Raw genomic sequence first — 27,360 nt, 5'->3', positions numbered from 1 at the left:
ATATCGGTTGTTAATAGATGTCAGTTAATCAATATTAGTTGCTAACACATATTGATTAATCGATATGATATTGGTTAATCAAGATCCTTAAGAGATATCTATTAAAATTAATATAAAAAATTTATCAAAATATTCTCATATATAAACCCTCTATCTTATTTCTTATCAAAATAATCGAATTGTACCTTAATAATCACTCTATTCACACTTATTGTTTTCGATTATCATTTACAGAATATTAATCGTCAAATTAAATAAAAAATTTAAACTTTTTAGAATACTCAGATTAAATTGAATTGAAGATAAAAAAAAATTTAATCAAATTAATTAATGTTAATTTAATTTAAATTCAAAATTTTAATATTTTAACAGATATTTGTTAACTGTTAATTGATATCAATTAACCGATATATCAGCAATGCCATAACTATCGCTATGGTCGCTTTTTTTTTTTTTTTTTTCTGTACATAGTTGCCATTTAACTATTTTTCTTTCCCATCAACGCAAAAATATACTCTACATATATAATACATATATATACAATGGAAAGAGAACGAGAGAGACTCTTAAACTCAATCGTTGAATGTGAATAATATATACACATATATTTGGGTTACAGAGAATGGTAAAAAAAAAAAATAGTAAAACATGAAAAGAGTTAACTGAAAAAATGAAAATATTTTTATCTAATACACGTCCAAAAGCCCTAATTTTGTAAAGATTTGTAAAGCGTCTTATTTTTGCAAAGTTTCGCACCGAGAGTCCTATTTTTCCAAATTTCCCGCCTCTAAGTGGTATCTCTATCGTCGGAGGGTTTTGAGGGATTTTGGGTGTTGATTCCGATGGCAATCTACCGACGACGAATTGGCGGCGAAACAAACGCATTGCGGGCGGCGGCGAGCCAACACCACTGCTCTACAGCGATTCTGATCGGACCAATTGGCGGTTGATTGGTTACGAAAGCAAGGAAAATATCCACAACGTAGATTCAAGGAACCCCTTTCTGATCTCAATTGCGCATGTCGTTGCATAGCTTCAAGGAGACCCTCAGGCCCTGCCCTAACCTCTCCTCCGCCGACGTTCTTTCTTCATCTTCGTCTTCCCAACCTTCAATTTCCCACCAGTTTGACCTCCCCACAAACCCTAGAAAACCCCCCAAATCTTCCCTCTCTCAGCAGCTTCTGCGCCTCCAGGACCCCGTTTTTGTGCCCCAACTCGAATCGCAGAGTCAGCGAAATCACACCCAAGTCGAGGATGAGGACGAAGATGGAGTTGACGAAAGGAAAGAAGGGTTTGGGAGACCTAAGTTGGATTCTTTCCAGTTTGATCACACGGGACCTTTTGAACCGCTGGTTCTATCCGCGCCTGGTGAAGCCCCTGTAGTTCAGGTAATTTTTTTCCTTGGATAATATTTGCCTTTTGCACTTCAAGCAATAACACATAATTCCATTTACTTTAAAAGCTTTATAGTCCTGAGGAAAGAAAAAAGAAGAATTAACTCGTAGTTTAAACTAGAGTACAAAATTAATCTTCGTTAAGGATGCCTGAGGGTTTGGTGAAAAGATGAATGAAGAAATTAGCATATAGCCCTTGTAGTTTTATAATAAATATGGTTAAATATTTGATTATTTAAATTAGCACAATTCGCACTGGTTAAGTTAACTAAACTGTAAAATTAAATGCTAATAAGATCCTTACCAGATTCGGTGCCTAGATAAAAAGAAGCTGATGCAAGACCCCTATAGTTTTTATGAGGTTAAATTGGTAGGAATGGTAAGATTGTTTCTTGTGACTAGAAGATCACGAATTCACATTGTGGAAATAGACTTTTTGCTGGGGGGGGGGGGGGGGGGGGGGGGCGGCGGGTGTTGTTGCATACTATTACAATCCTCCCCTGATTCTCGCGGAGCAGGGAGCCTCATGCACTGAGGACACACATTATGCCCCTTTTTTTATTCATCCAGTCTAAGGTGAAGGGGATTGTATTGGCTTTTTAAGATTGGGGGTTATGTATTTTCTGTTTAGGTACAGGGAAAAAAGGTCATTATTCCTTACTGACTTATGTCATTGCGATGGCTATTAATGTTTTAGTGCTTTGCATATGAAAAGTCGTAGCTTTCATAGATTATGCATTATAACAGCCATTTTTTATTGTTTTGACCAAATTACATATGTTATAATTTCTTCCATTTTATTTGGGCACAGTTCCTTCTTCCTTTGCATCAGTGAACATTGCAGATTTCCCACTTTGTCTTATTTTGATAATCAAGCCATCCATGCTAAGGATTTTTTTGTAAGAATTCAAGCATGTTTACTGTATCTAAAAACTAAGGTCTTCAGTAGTCTCATCTGAAGTAGTGGACGGAATGGTTCAATTTCTCTTAGTCCATACAATGTGGGGAATGGAAACCTACATTACATTCTAGTTAGTCATGAGTGGCTCGGTGAGGTGTCTGCCTCATAGATGCTGGGCCTTGGTTTTTGTTGGGAACTTGATTCTCCAGAACATGTGTAGCAAGTTAGAGTGGAACTTTGGAAGGGTACTAAGATAAACCTTTATGAGTAATATTGGATTGTAATGGAAAGTATTAGAGGAATTTTCAGAATTTGTTATTGAAATAAAAAATAGGAACTCCACCTATGAATTGAGTATTCCCTCCAACGCACTTCTAGTGTTAAAGGCATGCCTCCTATTTACAGCCAGAAATAATTTAGGACGGTTGCGTTAGATAGCTGTCAGAGCACTTTAAAACTGTTTGGATAGAACATCATGGATTTTAGATGGCGGAGGTTTAGAATTTATGTAGCCAATTCCACTCAGCGTGATTAAGACTTGTGATTGTTGTTGAAAAATAGGGAAGGAAATAAGAATACATTTCTGACAACAGCCCCCCAACCCCCCCCCCCCCCCAAAAAAAAAAAAACTTTTTTTTGACAGTGATACTTATGTTGGTTTTTGAACCATGCTTCCAACTTCTGGTATCCTTTGCATTGTCACGGAACCATGCCAAGTTTTGCTGTGGATTTATTTTTCCTGCTATGTCTTTAATTGCTTGCTATGTTTCTTTGTTATTCCATATTATTCTCTTTTATTCCAGCTGCTAGTTAGTTAGAAAGAATATCCAGCTGTAAAGGTGTTTGGGATGGGACAAAAGAGTTGGTTATGGGAGCTGCAATCTGCTGTGGCAGCCCCCTAGGATAGCTATATAAGCCCAAACGGCTCCTAAGAATGTTCATCTAGAATTAATCAACAAACTCCAGATTTACTCCCTGCATTCCCTCTATCTCCCAACTATTCTCTCCCTCAATCTTCTTCTTCTTCTTCTCCCTAAACCTTTCTCTTCTACTACCAATCTCTAGTCCATTCTAATACAGTTCGGACGGAAGTCGGCAGCAGTCCCAGCAACCGTGTCATGCATCTTGTTACTGGTAACTATGATCTGTCCTACCACATCTTTTAACAAACTTCATCCTTTAAGTGAGGGCTATTCTTGGATTTTATTAATTGTGGTATGTTTCATCATGGTCATGCTACTACAGCGGGATCATTATTTTCTGCCTACTTATGGAAACTGAGCTCTATATGGATGACAGTATCAATATTAGTCTCTCTTATGGTCTTTGTTTCTCATCTAGTCATGTTCACTAACCTAAGGTTATATTCCTTCTCTTTGTGTGGAAGTAACTTTATTACTTGCATTCGTAAGACCTCTAAAACATCCTCTTATGAAAGGATAAATTGAGTTTTGCAATAATGAAAGGTGATTGATTATTCAGAATAGCTTCATGCTGTATCCCCCTCTTCCCCTGGTTTACCCCTCCTTTCTTTATCTGCCTCTATCCTCTCACTATGTTCTATTTCCTCCATAACTTTATTTCTTATATCTTTTCTTTTGCCCATCTTTTTCTATGAGTATCTCATGGAACAGAAAACATACTTAGGCACCCAGCACATTCTTTGATTAAATGCTTGTAAGATTTAGGCTAAAGAAAATTTTGAACCTTATTACAAGGAGATACCACTGGAATATGGATTCTTTCAGTTGGATGACAAGGAAATGGCATATCCTTCCAGTACAATAAGAAATTTTCTCACAACTCACAAGAATGATTTTTCCTTCAAAAGCTATGTCAAAGCAAGATTTTATTGAGTTACCTTCCATGTAATATCCAGAATGCTTCTTTGTATTCTAATTGAGAAGTTTTTACCAATTGTGAGCTGTTCAATAATAGAGCAAATAAAACGTGGCTTACATGAAGATAGCAAGACCTTTAAGGAACTTGTTAACAGGGAAATTTATTTTCTCATCTCAGGTTCCTGCATCTGTAAACTGTAGGCTTTTGGAGCATCAACGAGCAGGAGTGAAGTTTTTGTACAACTTGTACAAGAACAACCATGGAGGTGTTCTTGGGGATGATATGTGAGTTTATATATTTTATCAATCGTTCATTGGATTCTTGAACTTGTCGTTTTTAGTATTTCCGATTTTATGATTTGCAATTAATTAATTTCTTTAATTCAAAGTCATAGAGGTTGTGCTAACCATTTGTTTTGAGAAATTAAAGTATTAACTTACTGAATTGATTTTCCTGCTCATTATGCATGTGTATTACAGTCATTGGTCATTTGAGAAAGGTTAAAATGCATGTGGATTACTGTTCAAAATGCACATGTATATGAGAGTTTGAGCCAGAGTATATGGGCTGGAAGGTTGGGATCATGGTCAAACATTTAGATGGGAGAAAGTATTCTCACAACTTAAGCTATGAGCTCGGGTTACATTGATTTTGCACCTCTTGGTTATGTTTCTACTGATATTCTGTAATATGTTCAGTATGTATCATATTAATTAGTTTATATTAGGGTGAACTAAACTTTATTCCCTTCTTGCAAGGTCATTTCATCTTAAGCTATGAGCTCAGTTTATATGAGGGTGTGCAGTGTTCTAAAACGTGCTAGGCGCTAGTCGAGTGCCAGGCTGGGGCCTAGCGCCTAGGCGGGGCCTAAGCGACTTAGGAAAACTGTTGGTTTTTTTTTATTTTTTTTAACTTTGTGATGTAACTTGATATTATTTTCAATTACATCAAAGTTGAAAGTGGCATGAAAATATATATATATATCTAATATATATCTAACATATAAATAGAAAAGAAAAATATATATATATATCTAACATATAAATAGAAATAGAAAAATATATATCTAATATATTTAACATATAAATAGAAAATAATATATATATATATCTAACATATAAATAGAAAATAAAATTAAATAACATAATAACCTAACACCCAACAACGCGCACGCGCTCGAGAGAGAGAGAGGGGTCGGAAGCGGAAGTGGAGATGGAGCTTGACAGCGGTGGCGGCGTTGACGCAGCGAGGACGCGGCAACGAGGATGGAGCTTGATGGCGTAGAGGCAATGAGGAGGTCGCGATGGAGCTGGAGGCGGCAGCAAGGAGGCAATGGTGGCCTTGGGCTGAGATGGAGCTTGACAGTCGACGGTGGTGCGACTGAGAGAGAAGGGGAAATTGACGAGAGAGATAAGGGGTAACAGGTAAGGGGAAACAAAAACCCTAATAATCAATTTATATAAAATGGATTAGGCAGCCCAGGTGGCCGATTAGGCCATAATCAGCTAGGCGGTTCACGCGACTAGGTGTCGCCCGGTACCAATTAGCCGGGTCGGCGCCTAAGGGGGCTAATTAGGCCACAATCGCGGCGGCTAGTGTCTGCCTAGCGCCTCGGCGTCGCCATGGCGACCACCTAAGCCGAGTTTTAGTTCATTGAGGGTGTGTTAGAATGTTGTTTCGAAAAAAAATCCAGAATATAGGCAATGAGAATGCATCGAAATTAGAGGGTATAAATAGGCGGGTCCCTACTTGTAATATTAGTTATTAGTGAACGGGTAAAACCGGTAATATTCAGTTGTTTAAAGCCTAGGAATTGCCGCCCAAAATATTCTATAAATAAGGAGGGCTAGGCATTAGGCGCATAATTTTTCAGTTGTTTCTCGAGAAAGCTTTGAGAGAAGCAAAGCTTGTGTCTTAGAATAGCTTTTATAATCTTGAGAGAAGGCAATCCGAACCAGGATAAAATCTAGTGTTTGTGGTGTGTTTTTGTTTCTTATTTGTTTTAATTATGTTTCTATTTATCGTGTATGTTGAATTCATTGAATCTGTTCTTAAAATCAAACTCATGAGTGTGTGAGATTGTGTGTGGCATAATTTATGTCCAAGAAAACTGTTCCAGTGACCCTAGGTATAACAAATTGGTATCAGAGCTAGGTTTTAGGTTCAATAACAGTCCAAGAACTGTCAAGATTTCATCCATTTTTATTCTCTATCATAGAACAGTGTCCAAGATATCGACCACTAGGTATGATATTGAGAAGTTTGATGGCCAGAATGATTTCAGCCTTTGGAGGATGAAAATGAGGGCATTACTAGGGAATCTAGGACTGGAAGAGACCTTAGGCAGTAAGGAAAAACCACCAGAATCTCTTACGGATGAACAAAAAAAGGAAATTTGTGATAGGAGAAAAGAAATCAACAAGAAAGAATCCCAGGAGAAAACTAGCCCCAAATGTTCAAACACCATGTGTGGTTTTGGCTATGAGAGTGCGGATGTCCTATAGTTTTACTAGGTATGCAAGAAAAATAGCATAGGTCCTAAGGTTAGGGTGTACTTCTCATAAGAAATAGGTATTTACCTTTAGGGAGCGTTTGGTACGGGAGAAATTTTTAAATTTATAGGATTCATGATTTTGGGGAATGTTCTTGAAAATTTTTAATTCTCAGGATTTATGCAATTTTATATTTGGTTAAATTTAAACATTCTCAGGAATGTTGAGTATTCTTTTCTGAGAATCTTATATTCTTATGTTTGGTTTAAATGTAACATTCTTAGGAATTCATGTTATTTTTTCAAAATTACCCTTATTTAATTTTTTTATTTAAAAATGATAAATTTCTTCTACTATATAAAATATTGGGACCCACATCTTTAGAAAGTCAAAAAAATATCATTTTTTTACACATTATGTATATATATGCATGCGTCTATATATATATAATATATGCATAATATATATGTTTGTATGAATATCTACTTTAATATATATATAATATTTTATAATAAATAATATAAATATATTATAATATATATTTTTATATTTAATATATAATATATAAATACATATACATATATATAATATGTTTGTATGGGGTTATAAAAGGGTAAGAGGTGTTTTAGTCTTTTTCTTTGTTAAAAACATTTTCAAGTCCATGGGAAACTTGGATTCCCAACCCCCCCCCCCCCCCCCAATAGAAATTTTTTTGTGGGAAAGTTGCTTAAAAATTATTCCCGGGAATCCTATTTCCAAAGATTCTTTGTATAAAAAAATTGTACCAAATATGGGAATACAGATTCCCAACCTAACATTCCCAGGAAGCTTAAAATTTCTTTTGTATCAATCGCCCCCTTAGAGTATGGTGGAGGGGGAAATGGTTTGTCTAGGCAACAATTAAGGTTAAGAGAATTGGAGATGTGAGACTAGGATGCATGGTGGAGTTGTTCTAGAATTTAGAAGCTGTAAAATGAAGCTTAATGTCCTTAGCATAATTCTGAAACTTGCGAGGCGCAAAGGGTCTTGGAGCCTGAGGCGTGAGACGCACGAGGCGAGGCGCACCTTTTAGAAAAAAACTCAAAATCTTGTAAAATCATAAAAAACTATCAAATTATCAATAATAACACATGCATATCATTAATGATTCATTATCTTCAAATTCTAAACTAACATCATCAAAATTGATTCATTCATCATCATGCAAATTCTAAACTAGAAACATCATCAAAGTTCAAACTCAAACAAGTGCCAATCATCATGCAAAGTTCTAAATAAACATATAAACACTACAAGTCCACAATAAATAAAATGTTTTCATTTTGAAAAATGCTATTTTTCTAAGTCAGGAAGATTAGCGCATTATAAGGAGACATATAAGAAAATGTTTTTATTTTGAAAAACTATCTCCCGGTATTTTGATAGCTAATATTCATTGTTGTTAAAATGATTTTTAATGAATTTTTCAAGAAATAATAGGTATGTATTTTGGGGGTGGTAAAATCGCTAAATCCCAAGTTTGTACTAAAACCAAAATTCTATTTTCTTATTGTTATGGATTTTGATTTTTTAGATATTTTTATTGAATCCAAATGGGGGGTACTTTCTTATTTACATTTATGTATTAAAGTAAATGTCCACATTATCTTTTATTTTATATTTTATCTTCCATTTACTTAAACTAAAGAAATGTAAATAAGTTGTATGTTGTAATGTATACATGCTAGAACTAAGAAGAGAGGAGGAATTGGGCTGCCCAAGTTTTAAATTAAAAGCAGTTTCATGAGGCGCGCCTCTCGCCTCTGTGCCTCACTATGCAAGGCGAGAGCCTCATTGAAATTGCCTCACCTTGGCCCAGGCGAGGCGCAGAACTGGCGCCTTAAGGTGCCTTGCACTTAGGCGCGCCTTTAACAACTATGGTCCTTAGGAAGAATTAGATAGAAAAAGGTATTCTCGTATAGAGGAGAATTGGAGTCCTAAGAAGTTGCACAAGCATCTCTTAAAAGATGGAAGCAACTCTTAAGAATGGAGGTTATGTGGTGCATGCTTGCATTTATATGTGGATAAGCTGCAACTACTAAAGGATAGCCTATGATAAGGTTAGGCTGTGTCATTTGTTGAGGATGGCTCACTTCGGTGAGCAAGGTCTAAGAAAAGTATCTGAGGCTAGGGATATTAGGAGGAAAAATTTGCAGGTGTATAGGAATAAAAACCATGTAGTTTGGTAAGGTTACCAAATGTAGAAGTCTCCAAAACAGACCTTGTATATGTCAAAAGCCCATTAAAGATCAGTTTCTAGGATCTAGGGAGAACCTATCTAGGCTGTCTCATGGTGGAGCTAGCTGAGGTGAACCTAGTGGAGATGGTGTGTCCCTAAGGAATTCCCATGCATATATGAGCTTGCTGGAATTGATTTTAAGCTTGCTGGAAATTGCTTCTGGTATGAAAGGTGGTTTAGAGTTGTGAAATAGGTATGCCTAGGACTTCTAAAGCTAGGGTTCTTACCTATGTGGGAAAACTCTACTAATAGGACATAAAATTAGCTGATGCTAAGGGCAAGGGATGGAATCTGGAATGCTATATAAAGAAAAACAGCAAGGAGAATCCTTTGTGAATGTCTGAAACTAGCCTATGAACCAGGGTATGGCAATAAGGGAAATCTGGGAAATTTTTTGGTCATATTCATTGTGTAAGTTTGGGCTGGATTGTGAGAGGGAGGAAGCTAGTGTTTAAGTTAGCTTTGGCTCTTGTAGTGAGGATCCTTGTGAACAGTGAGGGGAAATGGTGCGTGCAAGTGTGTCCTCGTATGATGTAGCCATTATTGATCAAAAGTCCAGATTAAGCAATGAAAGGGAAGGAGAATCATCTTGTAGGAAATGAGCAAGGGAATAGAAGGTTTAGAGTGTTGCCTAGGATGGAAAGTGATAGGTCTTAAGTTAGGTTCCAGTGAGGTATGAAATTTGGGTTTATAAGATGCTTATGCACTGTCTTGAGTGCTAAGGATGGGCTGGGATATAGAGCTCCTTTGTATAAGAAAGAGGGCTGCACTCTTGTCCAAATGAATGGCATGGAGCCATGGAAATTTGGGGAGAATCTTGGACTTAGGTGGAAGATCCCTTAGGTTAAATGGGTGGAGTACTGTGTAAGTGCCTATTTGTAAGTTAAGGAAATGCTGGGGATGGGAAAGCCTAGGGAGAAAGGCTAGGCAAATGGCCATCAGGTATATCAGCTCATAAAGGCTTAATTTTGGATCAAATAGGTGTCTCGAACAGCTAATTATCCATGAGGAAACTAAGGGAAAAGTGATCTTATAGTGTAGCCAAGGGATAAGAGGCTAGAGGGAAAGGTAAGCAAGGATTGGTTGCTTAGACGGTCTCTCTAGGTATGATAGTAATTCCTTAGGTAAGATATAAGATTTTGATAGCCCAAGGGTAAATTGAGTGCATGGGGTAGCTGTGTCAATTTTCAATAGCATGCCTAGGAAAAGTAAGGCAGCTTCATTGATAGTTATCCAAGGGGAATCTCAAGGTGTAGCTGAGGTGGTAGTTCAGTGTTTGAGATTGTTGGAAGGAGGAGAAGCTGGAAAGATAAGGCATAGAGGTTGGAATAGGAATAAGACAGCTCATGGCAGCCTAGGAGTACCCAAATCTTAAGCATACCTTTGTTAAGCTGGAAATAGAGGAGAGTTAAGAAAAGAGGTCAAGCAGTCTTGTTTTGAAGCAATCATGATAAGGAAAGTCAGTGGTAAATCCTAAAAGGCCGGTTTTGGGAGCTAGGAGGAAGTCTAGCAATGTTAAGTTCAATTCCGGGAGAGGTTCACTGGTGTTGAAATGCTGTGTGAAAGTTTGGACACTTTGGGATTAATGAATAACATCGTGTATGGATTTGGTTTATGGTGGAGTGTGCCTAGCTGGAAATTATGCATTTGGGGTGTATATGTTGCATTTTGTATGCAGCAGGAACCCTAAAATATAGTCTAGGTAGGAGGAGTTGAAACAGCCAATGGGCAGTCCATTTGGCTTAGTTTTTTAGTCCCATCATGGAGTATATCAATCATATTGATGTTAGGAAAAGTTATTCATTAGGAAATCCCTTGAGGAGGATAATATCTAATGAGAGTTGCAGTCTTGCAAGTTTAGTTATTGCAGCTGAAATTTATCCTAAGGTGGTCCAGTGTTGAAATTTACAGCACTGATTTGATATCCTTAATGTTTGTTTTGTTTTTGAATGATCAGGTATATCATGCTGGAACCAAAAGGAAGAGCAGGCCAAGGCTTTGATGGATGAAGAATGTAATGGATTTTACAAAAGACAATGGTGGAGATTTGTTAGAATGTTGTCTCGAAAAAAAAATCCAGAATATAGGCAGTGAGAATGCATCGAAATTAGAGGGTATAAATAGGCAGGTCCCTACTTGTAATATTAGTTATTAGTGAACGGATAAAACCGGTAATATCCAGTTGTTTAAAGCCTAGGAATTGCCACCCAAAATATTCTATAAATAAGGAGGGCTAGGCATTGGGCGCATAATTTTTCAGTTGTTTCTTGAGAAAGCTTTGAGAGAAGCAAAGCTGTGTCTTAGAATAGCTTTTGTAATCTTGAGAGAAGGCTTGTAATTGAGGGGGTACAACTGATGTATGATCATTCTTGGTAATAAAGAAGGCTTCTCAAGGGGGTTCAAGATTGGATGTAGGGTTGTCCAAAAAGACAATCCGAACCAGGATAAAATCTGGTGTTTGTGGTTTGTGTTTTTGTTTCTTGTTTTAATTCTGTTTCTATTTATCGTTTATGTTGAATTCATTGAATCCGTTCTTAAGATCAAACTCGTGTGTGTGAGATTGTGTGTGGCAAAATTTCTGTCCAAGAAAACTGTTCCAGTGACCCTAGGTATAACAGGATGAATTAAACTGGGCTCACCCTAAAATGTACCCCTGTAATTTCATCTTAAGTGCACAACACAATCATTTTGAATTGATGTTTGTGGTGTGCAAACATTTGAAAAAGAGCAGGCAACTAGCTGGAAAATTTGCTTCCCCCTGGATGGACAATTTGGCCTCATCTCTCTATTTCTACCCCACTTTCATTCCCTTTTTTCTCACTAAAACCGCAAGAAACATGGAAAAAGTAGAAGATAGTTCTTGGCAGAAGCACCCATGTCCATGAAACTCTTCTAGTTGCACAACTGCATAACTTTAGGCTTTGTTCCTCACTATTCAAATTCCAATTCAAAGCTTAACTGTTAAATATATAGAAAGCATGACAAGGAAGGGGAAGAATTGTGCGAGTTAATCAAGCATGAGTTGTCAGAGCTACAATGTAGTCATCTGTTCCTAGCTTTTCCGCCTTTGCATGGTTGAGGTGTTTGCAGCCATTCCAAAGGAAAGGGGTCACATATGTAATGACCCTACCCATCCTTATGATCTTTATAGGGTCATAAGCTGCCAGTTGTTTCCATATGGTTCTTTATTGATGTCAAATGGCAAAAGATCTATACTGTGTTATCTGCATTACTTTTTTACTTTTTTGGTATAATTTTTATCCTTTACCAAATGCTAATTATGTTTATTATTGTCTCATTTTCTTCTTTACCTTTCTTGTCTTGAACACGGTAAAGGGGTCTGGGGAAGACCATTCAAACAATTGCTTTCCTGGCAGCTGTTTTTGGAAAAGATGGAGATCCTGGCGACTGCAATTCACTAACAGGAAATCAGTTTGGCAAGAAGGGCCCTGTACTAATAATTTGTCCTACTTCTGTTATTCATAACTGGGAGAGTGAATTCTCTAAGTGGGCAACATTTAGTGTTGCTATCTACCATGGTTCAAACCGTGACCTGACTCTTGAGAAGCTAGCAGCACATGGTACTGAGATACTTATAACCAGTTTTGACACTTATAGAATACATGGCAACATTTTGTCAGAGGTTGAATGGGAAATTGTAATTGTTGATGAGGCACACCGGCTTAAGAATGAAAAATCAAAACTTTACACAGCATGTTTACAAATTAAAACAAGGAAACGATATGGGCTCACAGGAACCATAATGCAGAACAAAATTATGGAGCTGTTCAATCTCTTTGACTGGGTTGTGCCTGGATGCTTGGGAACACGAGAACATTTTCGAGATTTTTATGATGAACCCCTCAAGCATGGCCAGAGGGCAACTGCTCCTGAACGATTTGTCCGGGTTGCTGATGAGCGAAAGCAGCACTTAGTAGCAGTTCTGCGTAAGTATCTCTTAAGAAGGACAAAAGAGGAGACAATTGGACATCTTATGATGGGCAAGGAAGATAATGTTGTATTTTGTGCCATGAGTGAGCTGCAAAAACGAGCGTATACAAGGACGTTACAGCTACCTGATATCCAATGCCTTATAAATAAGGACCTCCCATGTGGCTGTGGAAGTCCCCTTACCCAGGTAGAATGTTGCAAAAGGACTGTACCTGATGGAATCATCTGGCCTTACCTTCACAGGGACAACCCTGATGGCTGTGATTCATGCCCATTTTGCCTTGTTCTCCCTTGCCTTGTCAAGCTTCAACAGGTAACTAAAACTTTAAATTGCATATTTGACTGCCTCGTGATGCTTATTTTGCCATATGATGCCTTTAGGTACTTAGAACTGAAATTTTTTACCAGAAAGAAAATTAAAAAACAAAATGTAATTTCTTACATACATGCACATAAAAACATTTAATTTTGTTTTTCTTTTCCTTCCACAAATCCTACGTGCATACATAGAATTAAGTTGGCAATCTCATATCATTGTTATTGGTGATCATAGTAAAGGCATAAGCAATTTCATCCCTTCCTACAACCTAAAAGAAAATAGAGTGAAACAAAAGACAGGCAAAAGAAATTTTGTATCTATCAGTGTTATTAAAGGCCCAAGGCACACTAAGGCGCAAAGGGTCTTGGAGCCTGAGGCGCAAGGCACAAGGCGAGGCGCGCGCCTGGCAGGTGCAAGGCGCATGCTAACTAAGAAGAAAGAAAAATATACTTCTTAATTGAATAATAAGTCATAAAATAGATCCTAATCACATATCAACATTTATGTTATCAAAAAATTCAAGAATTCAACATATATTAAATAAATCACAACATAAACATAATTCATGACATACCTGTAAATTTCAGCAAATTAAATCTCACCATATTTCAACAAATCAGAAAAAGGAATCAACATTTAAACACCACAAATAAAAAACAAAATTAGTATTTGACATATATAATTAAAAGCCAACAAAATAGTATTAAAAATGTCATTAAACTTAAGCAAAACCCACCAAAAAATGTTAGTTTTAAGATTTTAAGTCAACAATCAACTTAAAAGGAAAAGTTAAATGATCAACCTTAAACAGTTAAACCATTAATAGGTCCTAAATGGCTAAATTTTAATTAGGATTAACTAGATATACATAATAACTAGAAATCATCCTCATCATCAAGATCAAATGTATCCATATTTTCATCATCAGAACTATCATCTCCAATATCTTCTTCTACATCATCTCCCTCTCCATCTTCTTCTTCCTCGTCAAGATCCATTGGAGCATTTGAAGTTGATGCCCTTGTCCCCCTCCCCCTTGTCAAATTTGAAGTTGAAGTCGCTTTTGATCTAGTTGAGTGATTAGCTTCTTTAACACCAGATGCCATAGCAACATCAGCCCATGTCAAATCATGATCTTCATGTACCAGCTCATCATCTGACTCTCCAAATTTATCAATTGCCCCAAGCAACCACTCATTACTTTCATCAACTTCATCTAAAGAAATTGGATCAATTGATTTACGCAAACTAAAACGACGTCTCAAAGCTCTATTATACTTGACAAATACCAAATCATTGAGACGTTGTTGCTCCAATCGATTTCTCTTTTTGTTATGAAGTTGTCACAATTAAATTAGAATCAGTAAGTTAAAGAAATAAGAAATTATACACCTTTAGTGGTGAATATTAAGAATAAGAAAAAACACCCTTATATGCTCAAAGACACTCCAATTCCTTTCACAACCTGAAGAGCTACAAGTGAGGCTACATATCTTGATGGCAAACTTTTGCAAATTAGGGGTTGCAGTACCAAATTGAGACCACCATTCAACTAGGAAAAAATATACCATAATGACATAATCAGTAATTGAAAATTGCTAGTTGTAGACTAATGATTAAACTTACTTAGATTATTAATTAAAAAACCATATTACCTGGTGCCAATTGATTCCTTCCTCTTATGCATATTTGTTTTCCAAATATCCCTTCAGCATTTTTATACAAGCTTAGCTCTTTAGAAATTTTGTCTTGCACCTCTGCAGTGGGAACCAACCTCTCTATGGTTTGATACAACCTATCAATAATCTCTTGATCTTCTCCAATGCTTGCATTTGAATAAAAAAATTCTGGATTCAAGTAATATCCGGTTGCATGTAGAGGACAATGCAATTGAATATTCCACCTCCCATCAATGATTTCAAATATTTGCTTGTATTTCCTTTCATCATCAAAAGATTTTGCAATGGCTTCTTTTGCCCTATCCATAGCCTCATAAATATAAGGCATAGCAGGCTTATCCTCATTGTCTACCACTCTAAGCACCTTGACAAGTGGCCCTGACACCTTGAGAGCATAAAGAACATTTTTCCAAAATGAATCTTGTAACACTGTTTGAGATGCAAGCTTACCCCGTGCTTCTCTTGCAAATTTAGAGTTAGTCCACTCTTCTGAAGTGAACATCTTCCTCAAGTTGGCTTTTTGTTTATGAAGTCTTGAAAGGGTGAGGAAAGCCGTGGCAAATCTTGTTTTCCCAGGTCTTAACATCTCTCTCTTTTTTGTGAATATTCTCATCATATTCAACACTTGTGTAGAGCTATACAAAAATCCATTTACTGCACATGCTTTTTGAAAAGTCTTCTTCAATATAGGAAGTTTAAAAATATCTTCTAACATTAGGTCTAAGCAATGGGCAGCACATGGTGTCCAATATAAGTGCTTTCGCTTAGCCATTAAGAACTCTCCTATAAGACAAGTTAAAAATCTGTCATTAAACTAACAACATCAACATCATTCAAAGGCAAAAGTTAAAAAATAGCAAACTTACCAGCTAAAACATTAGCCGAGGCATTATCAGTCACAACTTGAACCACATTTGCTTCACCTACTTCCTCTACAAACTGGTCAAGTAATTTAAATATTTTAATAGCATCCTTGGCATATGAGGAAGTATCAATGGATCTAATGAACATGCTTCCCTTTGGACAATTTACCAAAAAGTTAAGCAAAGATCTCTCTCTCTTATCCTTCCAACCATCACACATAAGGGAACATCCATATTTAGGCCAATCCTCCTTATGACTCTTCATAATTTCATTTGTTCGTACCAACTCCTTCTTAAGATAAGGAACTCTCACCTCATGATAACTAGGAGGTTTCATGCTTGGACCAGCTCGACCAATAGCCTCAATCATTGGCTTAAAACTTGGATACTTGACTGCATTGAAAGACAAGCCAGCTTCATACATCCATCTAGAAAACCAAACGCAAGCATTCTCCCTCAGTTCTTTATTGACATGGGTCTCCATTGTTGTTTGCTTCCCAGTGCTCACTTTAAGTTTAGGAGGCGAAAGCAAATCCAAAGGCCCTTTCATCCTTTGCTTTTTTTGTTGCATTGTTAAACCTTGACTTGAACTTGAAGACATAGGCCTTTTAACACCTCTTTCAAAAACCACTTCATCATCATCATCATCTCCAAGGGTATCAATGTCGTCAAAATCTGGTATAACATCACTGTTGTTCTTCTCTTCTAGCTTTTTCGACATATACTCTCTAATTTCTTCTTTAACATGTGAAGGACATTTTGGACAAACTTTGGCATTCCTATACCCTCCAACAAGGTGTTGTTTAGCTCGGTAAACCCCTCCTTTCGTTATTTTTCCACAAAAATTACATTTTAAACAGTTTATGTCCTTTGGATCTGGCAGTGTGTTATATTTCCATGCTGGATCTTTTCTACCACTGCTAGAGGAGCCACTAGGAGCATTTGAATCAGATGCCATTAGGATTAGGATATCTGCCATAATCATCATAAGCAAGGAGTCATAAATTTGAAAAAACATTGTAAAAAAATTCTGAAAAGAAGCATGGATGAATAAGTGGCTGAATTTCAACCAAGGAAGGGAGGAATTGAAAAAGAATTCTAATTAGCGGTGGGATTTTCTGGAATGGAGAACTGATGCAGCCATGCAAGACAACAAGAAGTATTGCAAAAGATTGGAGGAGGAGAAAAATTTTCAGGGAGGGGAAAGAAGAAATCCAGGGAAGTAGTAGAGATCAAACTTCTATTCTATTTCTAATCAAGCATAGGATCCGATTAAGGATTAAAACTTCTATTCTATTTCTAAATGCTGTAGTTGCACCAGTTTTATAAGAGTATACCTGAAAATTTGTAAAGACTAAGGCTAAATCATGCCAAAAAATGTTAAAAGAAAAACGAATTAAGAAGCAGCAGTAGGCATCAACAAATAAAAATTAAACAAAAAAATAACTGAAGAAGAAGAAGAAGAAGTAGCAGCAGCAGCGTAAAAAAGAAGAAGAAGAAGCAGAAGAAGAAGAAGAAGAAGAAGAAGAAGCAGGCTAGCAATAGCAGCAGCGTAAGAAGAAGATGAAGAAGAAGTAGTAGCAGCATAAGAAAGAAGAAGAAGATAAAGAAGCAGGCTAGCAATAGCAGCAACGTAAGAAGAAGAAGAAGAAGAAGGATAGCAGGAGAAGAAGGAGCAGGAGGAATGATAGCAGCAACGTAAGAAGCAGCCGTGTAAGAAGAAGAAGAAGAAGAAGGATAGCAGCAAAGCAACGTAAGAAGATAAAGAAGCAGGCTAGCAATAGCAGCAACGTAAGAAGAAGAAGAAGAAGAAGAAGAAGGATAGCAGGAGAAGAAGGAATGATAGCAGCAACGTAAGAAGCAGTCGTGTAAGAAGAAGAAGAAGAAGAAGGATAGCAGCAAAGCAACGTAAGATTAAGAAGCAGCCGCGTAATAAGAAGAAGAAGAAGAAGAAGAAGAAGAAGGAGAAGGGATTGTCGATATGTTACCTTGGCCTGGAGAAGCAGAAGTAGCTCAATCGGAACTGGAGAAGAACTTGAGGAGTTGCAGTTGCTGTGTTGCGGAGAGAGAATAATGCTGCGTAAGAGAGTGTTTGGAGCCTTGGAGGTGTAGTCTCTTGGCCTTCTAGAAATCAGATGAGCTGGAACATCATATTTTTGAGTTTTGTTGACTTTTTAATATCATATTTTATTATTTTCTCTCTTTAAGTTTTAACAGAAATGTTTAGAAAATAAAACAAGATTTTTCAGCTAGGCATGTGCGCCTGAGGGAGGCACGCCTGAAGGGCCTAGGCGCGCCTGGCTGGATCTCGCCTCGCCTGGACATGGCAAGGCGAGATGGCTGTGCCTTGAGGGGCCTTGCGCCTAGGCGCGCCTGTAACAACACTGGTATCTATACATGTCAGCATGTCTGTCTTTTTTCACATTTGGACCTGTTGATGATATAATGAGGCTTAGGCTTCTTTTCTACTGACTATATTGAATGGTTACAAGGAGATCCCAGCTCCGGAAGATTATGTTGAATGGGTATTATTGGATCCCAGACCTGAAGTTGCTAAACCTATTGTGCATAAATATTTTGAAACCTATGTTTTCTGGAGTTGTTAAATTCCACTGCAAGTGTGAGATATCCACGGTAATATTTTTATTCACTTAGAAAGAACTATTTAATTAGTTGGAAACCCCCAATACAGGGTGTGAAATGCCTGCATCAAGGTTATTCTCTTACTTAAGAATTGGTTAATCTTCTGGTCTTAAAGGAGGGAATCCCTAATTGTACTCTTTTGACCTGAAATACCTAAAATTAGTAGCCCTAGACTTTGGCATATTCTTCAGTGAGCTTTATGCTCTCTCTTTACATGGGCAGCTTTGTCTTCTTCTATCCAGTCCCTATGGTTTGGCTTTAAATATAAGTCTCACTAACAATAGTGACAACATACCAAGCCTTAATCCTATGAGGTGAGATCAGCTATATGTATTTGTGCTTGCCAATCATCTTTTTCTATAACCATAATGAGATAACCATTTCTTGAATTTGTAATTATATTCATGTGCACTAGTTTGGAATAGATAATAATTGTAGACAAACTGGATCATTTAGGAATGTTTTAAAAGGCTTTTGTATGTGGAATACATTTTGTTCCTCCCTGAGCTAAGGGTTACTACACTCAAAGCTTCAAAACAAGCTTTCAAGCACTTGGAAACTTTTTGACTGCAAAACGTTTATGTCATTCATTCATTAGTGTATGAAATGGGGGAAAATAGAAGCAAAACGTTTTAAGAAATTATGTTTAAACCTCAAGGCATTCAGACTAAGCTTTCAACCTAGAGACGCTTTTTTTAAGAAGAAATTGAGCATTCACATAGAAAAAATAAATTATAGGAGGTTAGATATAGAATTATGCCTAACATTAGTTGGAAATCATCATTGCAAAAGATAAATTAATGAAAGTTACAATACTTCCACAACTACAACTATTATACATAAATTAACGTAAAATTTGAATAATAAATAAATTAATTCAGAATACATTAATAAGGGAAGTTTTATTGAGCAGCTATACAACCATCTTTGTTGTATGGCTCAAAATGATGGTTAATTAAGTATGAATATGTTCAAAAAATGAGTGTAACTGAGATGAAAATATTACAAAAAAATAAGAAACAAGATCATACATAATAAGGTTGGAGCCATATCTTTGAAGTTAAAATGAGGAAGTCACAATTAAAATGGTTTGGACATGTGAGAAGAAGACCAATAAAGGCATCTATTAGGTGAGTGGATAAAACGGAGGAAATTTGTAGCAAAAGAGGGAGAGAAAGATCAAAGAAAACTTGGTGAGAAACCTTAGATATGACATAAGATATAACATCCTTACAAAGGATATGGCCATGGATAGAGATGGTTGGACATCTGCAAAAAATGTAGTCGACCACTCCTAGTGGGATTAAGCCTTGTGATTGTTGTTGTAAATTAACAAGGTACGTTAAGCACATTCTAAGTGATCTTCCAATTGGTTGGGGCTTTTTTGGCTATAATTCTAAGGATACCTCGATCTTCTTGCTCATTGCGGATTTCTTTGCAAGGATGGGCATATTCTCCCTTCTTGTTCTACAAACTAAAGCCAAATAAAGGAAAATTATCTTTATACATGTAGTAGGTGAACCTAGTGCATGAGGCTTTGGCATTGCAAGCTTTGGGGAAGGTCAATTGTACGCAACGTTGCCCTTAACAAAGAGATTGTTTCCTGACTTGAACCTATGACCTACAGGTCACAATGAAGCAATCTTACTGTTGCACCAAGGCTGACCTTATATCTTTATACATGCATATGGTTTAATTCAAATAATGATAATATATATTCGCTCCTTTGTGGTCAAAAGGTTACAAGTTCAAGTTATGGAAACAACCTCTTTAATAAAAGTAAGGGGAAGGTTGTGTGCAAATATGACCTTGCCTCAACCCTCACAAAGCGGGGAGCCCCATGTTCTAGGAATGGTTTTTTTACTCATTTGTTTTGATGTGCTGTCAAAAAAGAAAAAGAAAAAAAATTCTTGGATGCTTAGAAAGATTTAAAATCCATACTATAGGATTTAAATCACTATTTCACTCAAGGCACACACTTCATGGAAGTATTTTTCTTCAAAAGCCTCATAAATCTTTGGCTTAGTTGAGTGTCTTTAAGAACCTCATTGCATTTTTGGCTATGCTACATTGGTATTGGGTGCAGGTATATGTCCAAGTGTCTGATTCATCTAACTCTCATGCTTAAGGGCACATGAGAATTTCATGTTACTTGTATACTACTTGCCTAATATGAAATGGCCTTTCTATGTAAGCAGTGAGTTTTTGTGAATATTTCCAACTTGACATGCTGGAGAAGCCCCTTTATTTCCAACCAAGCATGTTGGACCAATATCTCAAGTGTCAAGTGTGAGACGTAAAATTTTATAAATTTAGTTAAGTCATTTAGATATAGTCATTATCCACCTTGCTTCAGGACTCTATCCAGTAGTTCAAAACATATCAACCTATATCAGCGCCGTGAACACTTGAGTAGTTGAGATGACCAAAATAGTGGCACAGAAGTGGCATCTCAGTCTTTAACTCTAGATAGGTTGTTGACACCCTCGTCCACTTCTAAATTTGTAGTAATGGCAGGAGCAGGGGCAACAGTGGGTAAAGTGGCTTTATTTGTTTCTTTCATATGCTTTTATTGGAGTGATTAGCAATTGGTAGCTGCAATTTTTTTTAAATATTTTGAAGGTTACAAAGCCAGTTGGTTTTTGTAGCTTGCCATAAGTTCATGGGGCAATGACCTTAGAAAGATAATTGCAACAGTCACCAATACCCCTTACTTTCTACATGCTTTGCCCCTTTTTTGGCAGTTTCTTAAGCATATATTTTTATTTAATCCCCCCAGCTCCCCAAAAAAATAAATAAACAAACAATAACAAATTTGGATATGCCCCTTTTTCACCATGTTTTTCATCCACTAATCATATCTTTTTCATATCATTCAGTGAAAATGTAGCGTGAAAGAGTTAAGCTTGCTGCATGTATTTGTATAAATTAGCTTTTTCTTCTACTTGCAGTTTTGAATAATTTGGTGAATTTTCAGAAGTAAAATTAAAATACAGTTAGAGAACTTTTTCTTTGTATAAATAAACAAGTATATAGAGTGAAAATTCGACCAAAAAATAATGAGATAATTTGACCCTTTAAACAACTAAGTTTTCAGCTGCTCTTCAATTTCTTTCATCAGAGGTGCACCGTGTAAAGTTGATACAGAATTGTAAAGCTTTGAAGAATGAACTAAGAATGCCTCTCTTTATGTTTATATTGAAGAAAATAATATATGTACTATTCTACAATTATACCCTTACAGAATACATTTAAATACAACACATATAGACATTACTCCCAAGCTGGAGCAAAAATATCATATTTTTCATGGTTGTTACAAATAGATCTGCAAACATATTTCTGACTTCACGAGTAGTCTGGATAATAATGTTGGTATTATCTTTTTCCAAATAAAGTGACAGCCAACCTTGATTTCTTTAGTTTTTCATGGAACATAGGATTGGAAGCAATATGAATTGCTGCTTGATTATCACATGTTAACACTATAGATTGTGAATGTTGAACTCCACGCTTCACAATAATGTGTTTTAACCATAACAACTTGCGTGTCATTTATGTCATTGCTACTTACATAGATTTAGCACCAAACTGAGCTGCCATTATTTACTTCTTACTTTTCTTGGATTTTAAATTACCTTCAATGTTATATTCTATCAGGAGGAGAACTTGCGTGTTTATGAGTATAGTCCTAACACCACATCCAAGGATGCTCTTTGCATATCTTAAAATGCAAATTGTTGCTTACATGACTTGTAGTTGGTGATTTTAAGAACCAAATGACAACTCTGGTGGCAAAAGCTATATATGATCTAGTTACAATCAAATAATTTAGTTCCCCAACAAGTCTTTGATATCAACTCAGATCAACTTTATTTGCCGCACATTTGATATGCGGATCTTCAGGAATATCATCAAGCTTGGATTCTAACATTCCTATCTCAAATAATAATTCAAGAACATATTTGTGCCAAGAATGATCAATTTCAAGTTGGGATCTAGCAATTTCTATAATACTCAAAATACTTCAAGTGGTGCTAGATCCTTAGCATGAAACTAAGAATGTAAAAATTATTTTAGCTTAGTTGTATCCTTAATATCTGCACGTGTTATCACAATATCATCAACATACACTAGTAATTGTACTTTTTTTTTTGCAAAATGATTATGGATGATAAAACTATTAACACATCTCTAAAGACCAAATCCTATCACAATATCATTAAATCTGGCAGAATTTGTACAGGAGACTGTAATGATTTCTTTAACCAGCACATTAGTGTGACCCTCAAGTCCCCCCCCCCCAAAAAAAAAAAAAAAAAAAAAACCAAAGCTCTAGTTGACTACTTTTACCTACCTCTGTGCAATTGAAGCTATAGTTTGTTTCCTGGTATCTTCTAGGTACTCAGGTCTCTCTGCCACTTGGTCTTTTTATTGTGACTTCCTGACCCATATGCTCCTCAGCTCAGCAGCCTCTTCAATGTTGTTCTTCTTCCTCCTCTGCATTAGTGGTGTGTCAATATGATTGGGAAGTGAAAAGTATCCTCAAGATCATTATATGAATAAGGTTAAGCAGAACAATGTTATTGACTCAAAAATGTAACATCCACACTCAAGAGGTAATAAGGATGCCTCATGGACCTTTTGCATATGTGGACCTTTGCACATGAAGCATCCAACTTTAGGCACAAAGTCTTTTTTGTGTACACCATTTCCCTGATCTCCCCAACCTTTAGTCAAGACAATTAGTACACATAGGTTTTTTATGTGCTATACAATTGCAACTGGGTACGCCTCAAAATCTGGAAAAACATAAGCAAACTATACAATAAGGACACTGGATCAAGATGGTCTAATAGCATTTTAAGTTGCCACAATGGTAAAACTCTAGAAACCAACTAGGTCTACCTTTGGCTGTATTGGTGCTGAAGAATATATAATAGGTACGTTTTTACAATTTTACTCATTTATACATCGAAATACGTAGGCACCTAACACATCACATGACGCATAAACCAAAGGTTGACCTTACATAACTCTGGCAGCCAGATGGGAAACTCCACTCCCAATAACGCAAATTGAAACTGTAAACCTTGGATTATGGATTGAGTAGTGAAGCCTGTTGCCTTCTTAAGTTGTAAGCCATGAATGACATTACACATTAGCATCATTTGTAATATGCATTTGCATGGTATCTGCCTTGTTGAGGCTTTTTTTGTTTTTGTTTTTGGTGGCAACTTTGCATGCCAAAAACCCTGGGGTTTGCTTCATTGTAAATTTCAAGAGCTTGCTCAAATACATCTGCTCAGTGTTGGAATTGTCATTCCCATTAATATTTTATTTTGATATTTCTCAAGTTTCTTGACAGATCAGCAATCACCTGGAGTTAATTAAACCCAATCCCAAGGATGACCCTGATAAACAAAGGAAAGATGCGGAGTTTGCATCTGCAGTTTATGGTACTGATGTTGATTTGGTGGATGGCCAAGCCCAGACTGAGAGTTTTATGGGCCTGAGTGATGTCAAACATTGTGGGAAAATGAGAGCATTGGAGAAATTGATGTTTTCTTGGATTTCCAAGGGCGACAAGATTCTTCTCTTCAGTTATTCTGTCAGGTGATATGCCACATCATCATACTTTTGAATCTTCAAGTCACCTTTTCCTCCAATTTTTTATTGTTTTTCAGTTTGCAAAATTACAGATTCGTATTTTCTTTTCCCTTAACATAATTTGATGTTCACATTACTATTTGGTATAAAATTTTGCCACATTGCTCTTTTGCATGGATTTGTATTGTCAATGTGACTCTTGGAACAATTGACCTTATGAATGCTGTGCTATCAGCCCGACTTGGTTGGGATAAGATGCAGTATCCAGTGAAGGTGAGCCTTGATGAGACAATAAGGTTGCTCCATTGCGACCTGGAGGTCACAGGTTCAAGTTAGGAAACTTCCTCTTTGTTGAGTAAAGTTAAGGCTACATATGATTGACCTTCTGCAGAGCCTGCAATGTGGGAGCCTTATGCTCTGGGTTCACCTTTATCTTTTATTGCCATCCAGTTATTGGACGTGAGCATGCTCTTTCTCTTTCCTTTTTTTTTTTTAAACTTAAATATGGTTATGCAAAGTGAAAAAAAAAAATGTTGAGGAGTTTTGCCTACATAATTAAGAACCTAATAATTGGATGGCTAAACTGTGATTGCCATCCCAAATTGCTGCTTCAACATTTTCTTTCTTAACCTGTATACACTGTAGACAGCTGTACTCAAAGAATTTTCATCTCTCTGAAAGCAAGCATGTGTGACATTGTTGTGGGAGTTGAATGTCCAAAAAGGTACAGATCTGACATAACATGTAGGGGAAGACATTGGAGTAGATGTGGCCACTTCTTTGGAATTGCTTACTTTCATAATTCCAGTAGTAGCTGAGACTAATTTTTGTGGGTTGGAGGTCACAGTTGACTTCCTGCACTGCTAATGCTCTTATGTAAAGTATATACCACAACAAAAAAAAATGTCATTTGTCTAGATTCATGATATTTGATCCCACAAATTTTACACAGGATGTTGACTACTTAACACAACTTTTCACTATTATCTGTGCTCATGACTGGCTGTAAATAAAAGGAACTTCTTCAACACTATAAGTGGTAAATAGGTGCCTGTGTTCTAATGTCAAGTATATGTTCTTCTGAAAATTGTTCTATAGATTATAGTTGAACTTCATTAGGTTTACAAAAGTGATTGTTAGTAATCACTAACTATCATCTAAACACATGATGTTTTCCACGTAACATTTGTTAATACTTGTGGGCAAATCCAATGGTGTAATAAATTACACATTGTAGAGCTCTAATAGAAAGGTTCCCTGGGTCATGCATTTCCACCAAATTGGTGTTCTTTGACCATGTCAGTACCCTTAAAGTTTGAAGTTCTCCACTATTTTGGATGCAAATCTTTTGAAAAAAATTAAAGATATTAAGGAGAAACAGTGTCTTCGTTAGCAACTCTGCCAGCCTGTTTTTTTTCTTTTTTTCCTTTTTGTTTTTTTCCTCTTTGTTGGGGAGAGAGAATGTTTGTTATATTATGATACTTTATTGTGAGTACTGTATTATGACAAAAGACAGAAATACATGGAAGTCTAGAATTCATGTAGCCGACCCCACATGGTAGGATAAAGGTTGGATATGTTGTTGTTGTTGTATTGTGAGTACTGTATTGTAATAGAGGCTAGGCAAGAATGCTTCAGCTTAAAGTTTCTTTGCTATCTGATAGGGCCATTAGGAGCTAAAATGAGAACTTGAATCATTTATTTGAAATTGCCCCTTCTTTTTGCTGCTGCCAAACTCCAACGCCCCAGGACTCCTTTCCCAACTTTTTTTTATTAGTACACAAAAAAAGAAAAAAAATTGCTGTTTCACTTTGATGCAAAATGTGAATGATGCACCTTTTGTTTTGCTTTAGTGAAGAAATATCATTCAGTTTTTTTTTTCTGTTTTTCAGTATGAAAGCTATGTACAATGCTGGAACGGTTTCAGTTTAGGCAATTTCTTTTGTTTTACCTGTCTTCCCCTTTTACTGTTCTGAATTTCATATGAAATACTTTCACAAGCAGGATGCTAGAGATTCTGGAAAAGTTTCTTATACGCAAAGGCTATTGTTTCTCAAGACTTGATGGTTCCACTCCAACCGGCATGCGTCAATCTCTTGTTGATGACTTCAATTCAAGTCCCAGCAAACAGGTAAAAATCACATGTAGGACTGAGGCTGAAGCATCTAGCCCAATTTTCTATTGGAGACTGATATCTTTTTTAGGTGTTCATAATATCAACTCGAGCTGGTGGGCTTGGAATAAATCTTGTTAGTGCAAACCGAGTGGTAATATTTGATCCAAACTGGAATCCAGCACAGGACTTACAAGCCCAGGACAGGTCATTTCGCTTTGGGCAGAAGCGACATGTTGTGGTTTTCCGCCTTCTTGCTGCTGGGTCTCTCGAGGAACTTATTTATACCCGGCAGGTCTACAAACAACAGCTATCCAACATTGCTGTTTCTGGGAAAATGGAGAAACGATATTTTGAAGGTGTCCAGGTAGGAAAAATTGTGTTTGTTCTCATGGTGCTAATCATTTTAGTGATAGAATTAAGATAGAAGGCAAGTTTTTTTCTTTATATTTAATTTGGCTGCTTCTCAGGATTGCAAGGAATTCCAAGGCGAACTTTTTGGGATCTGCAACCTATTTCGTGATCTGTCTGACAAGCTCTTTACTAGTGATATCATAGAATTACATGAAAAACAAGCACAGGAAGATCGCATTCATCGTATTCGAAAGCAGGATTTACCTGAGCTTGGGATGTATTTTGTTCCATCTGAAGAAGAAAATAAAAAAATGTCATCTAGGACAGAAGCAAGTAAATCTAAAGATACGATGAGGTCTTCGACAACCAAACCAGTGCTAGCCGACTTAGGTGAGCTTTTCATATATCATTCCTCCTCCTATTATGTCTTCTTAGCTTCAGCTAGCAGAAGTTCAGCTAATGCTAATGCTTTGGTGGCCTTATCCTAGAGAACCATGACCCTTCCATTGATTGAAACGTTAAGATGTGTTGATTACACATCAATTTCAAATTCAAGATCCAAATTGAATTGTTGGTTCTGGTATTCAGGTATTGTGTATGCTCATCGTAATGAAGATATTGTCAACAATGGGCCTGGGACTCAAGGGAAGGAAGAAGCTGGAATAGCCCTAGACAATGACACCAAGCAGGCATGCTTTCCAGGCAAGGGAAGGAGGAAACTGGATGCCATAGGTGGCAAGGAAAATGCTTCTTCGGCTAAGTTGCGAAAAAAGAGCCAATACAGCCTCCTTGCACAATTCACAAACATGGGAGACGTCGAGTTCAGCCGGTGGCTCCTGTCTGCAACGCCTGCCCAGCGCGAGAAAGTGCTTCAAGATTACAAGAAAAGAAAGGAGAAGAGGCCTGATGGTTGAAGGATAT

General features: G+C 36.7%; 2 protein-coding genes across 2 annotated transcripts; one reads left to right on the top strand and one right to left on the bottom strand.

The window, feature by feature from the left end:
- The first annotated feature begins 739 nt into the window (after nt 1–739).
- LOC127811428 (switch 2) lies at nt 740–27,360 on the top strand. The gene is made up of 8 exons (XM_052351291.1): nt 740–1,388; nt 4,315–4,421; nt 12,244–13,171; nt 23,731–23,978; nt 25,977–26,103; nt 26,177–26,452; nt 26,556–26,829; nt 27,028–27,360. Exons 1-8 carry the CDS (start codon nt 1,020–1,022, stop codon nt 27,351–27,353), a joined length of 2,655 nt encoding a protein of 884 aa, XP_052207251.1. The 5' UTR covers nt 740–1,019; the 3' UTR covers nt 27,354–27,360.
- Nucleotides 13,287–16,758, bottom strand: LOC127811429 (uncharacterized). The gene is made up of 3 exons (XM_052351292.1): nt 15,723–16,758; nt 14,833–15,639; nt 13,287–14,729 (listed from the first exon to the last, which is right to left on the bottom strand). Exons 1-3 carry the CDS (start codon nt 16,735–16,737, stop codon nt 14,572–14,574), a joined length of 1,980 nt encoding a protein of 659 aa, XP_052207252.1. The 5' UTR covers nt 16,738–16,758; the 3' UTR covers nt 13,287–14,571.

Source organism: Diospyros lotus, chromosome 10 (assembly GCF_014633365.1).
Source record: "Diospyros lotus cultivar Yz01 chromosome 10, ASM1463336v1, whole genome shotgun sequence".
Taxonomy (NCBI): Eukaryota; Viridiplantae; Streptophyta; class Magnoliopsida; order Ericales; family Ebenaceae; genus Diospyros; species Diospyros lotus.
Note: the sequence above shows the minus strand (reverse complement) of the source record. Positions and strands in the feature narration are given on the sequence as shown.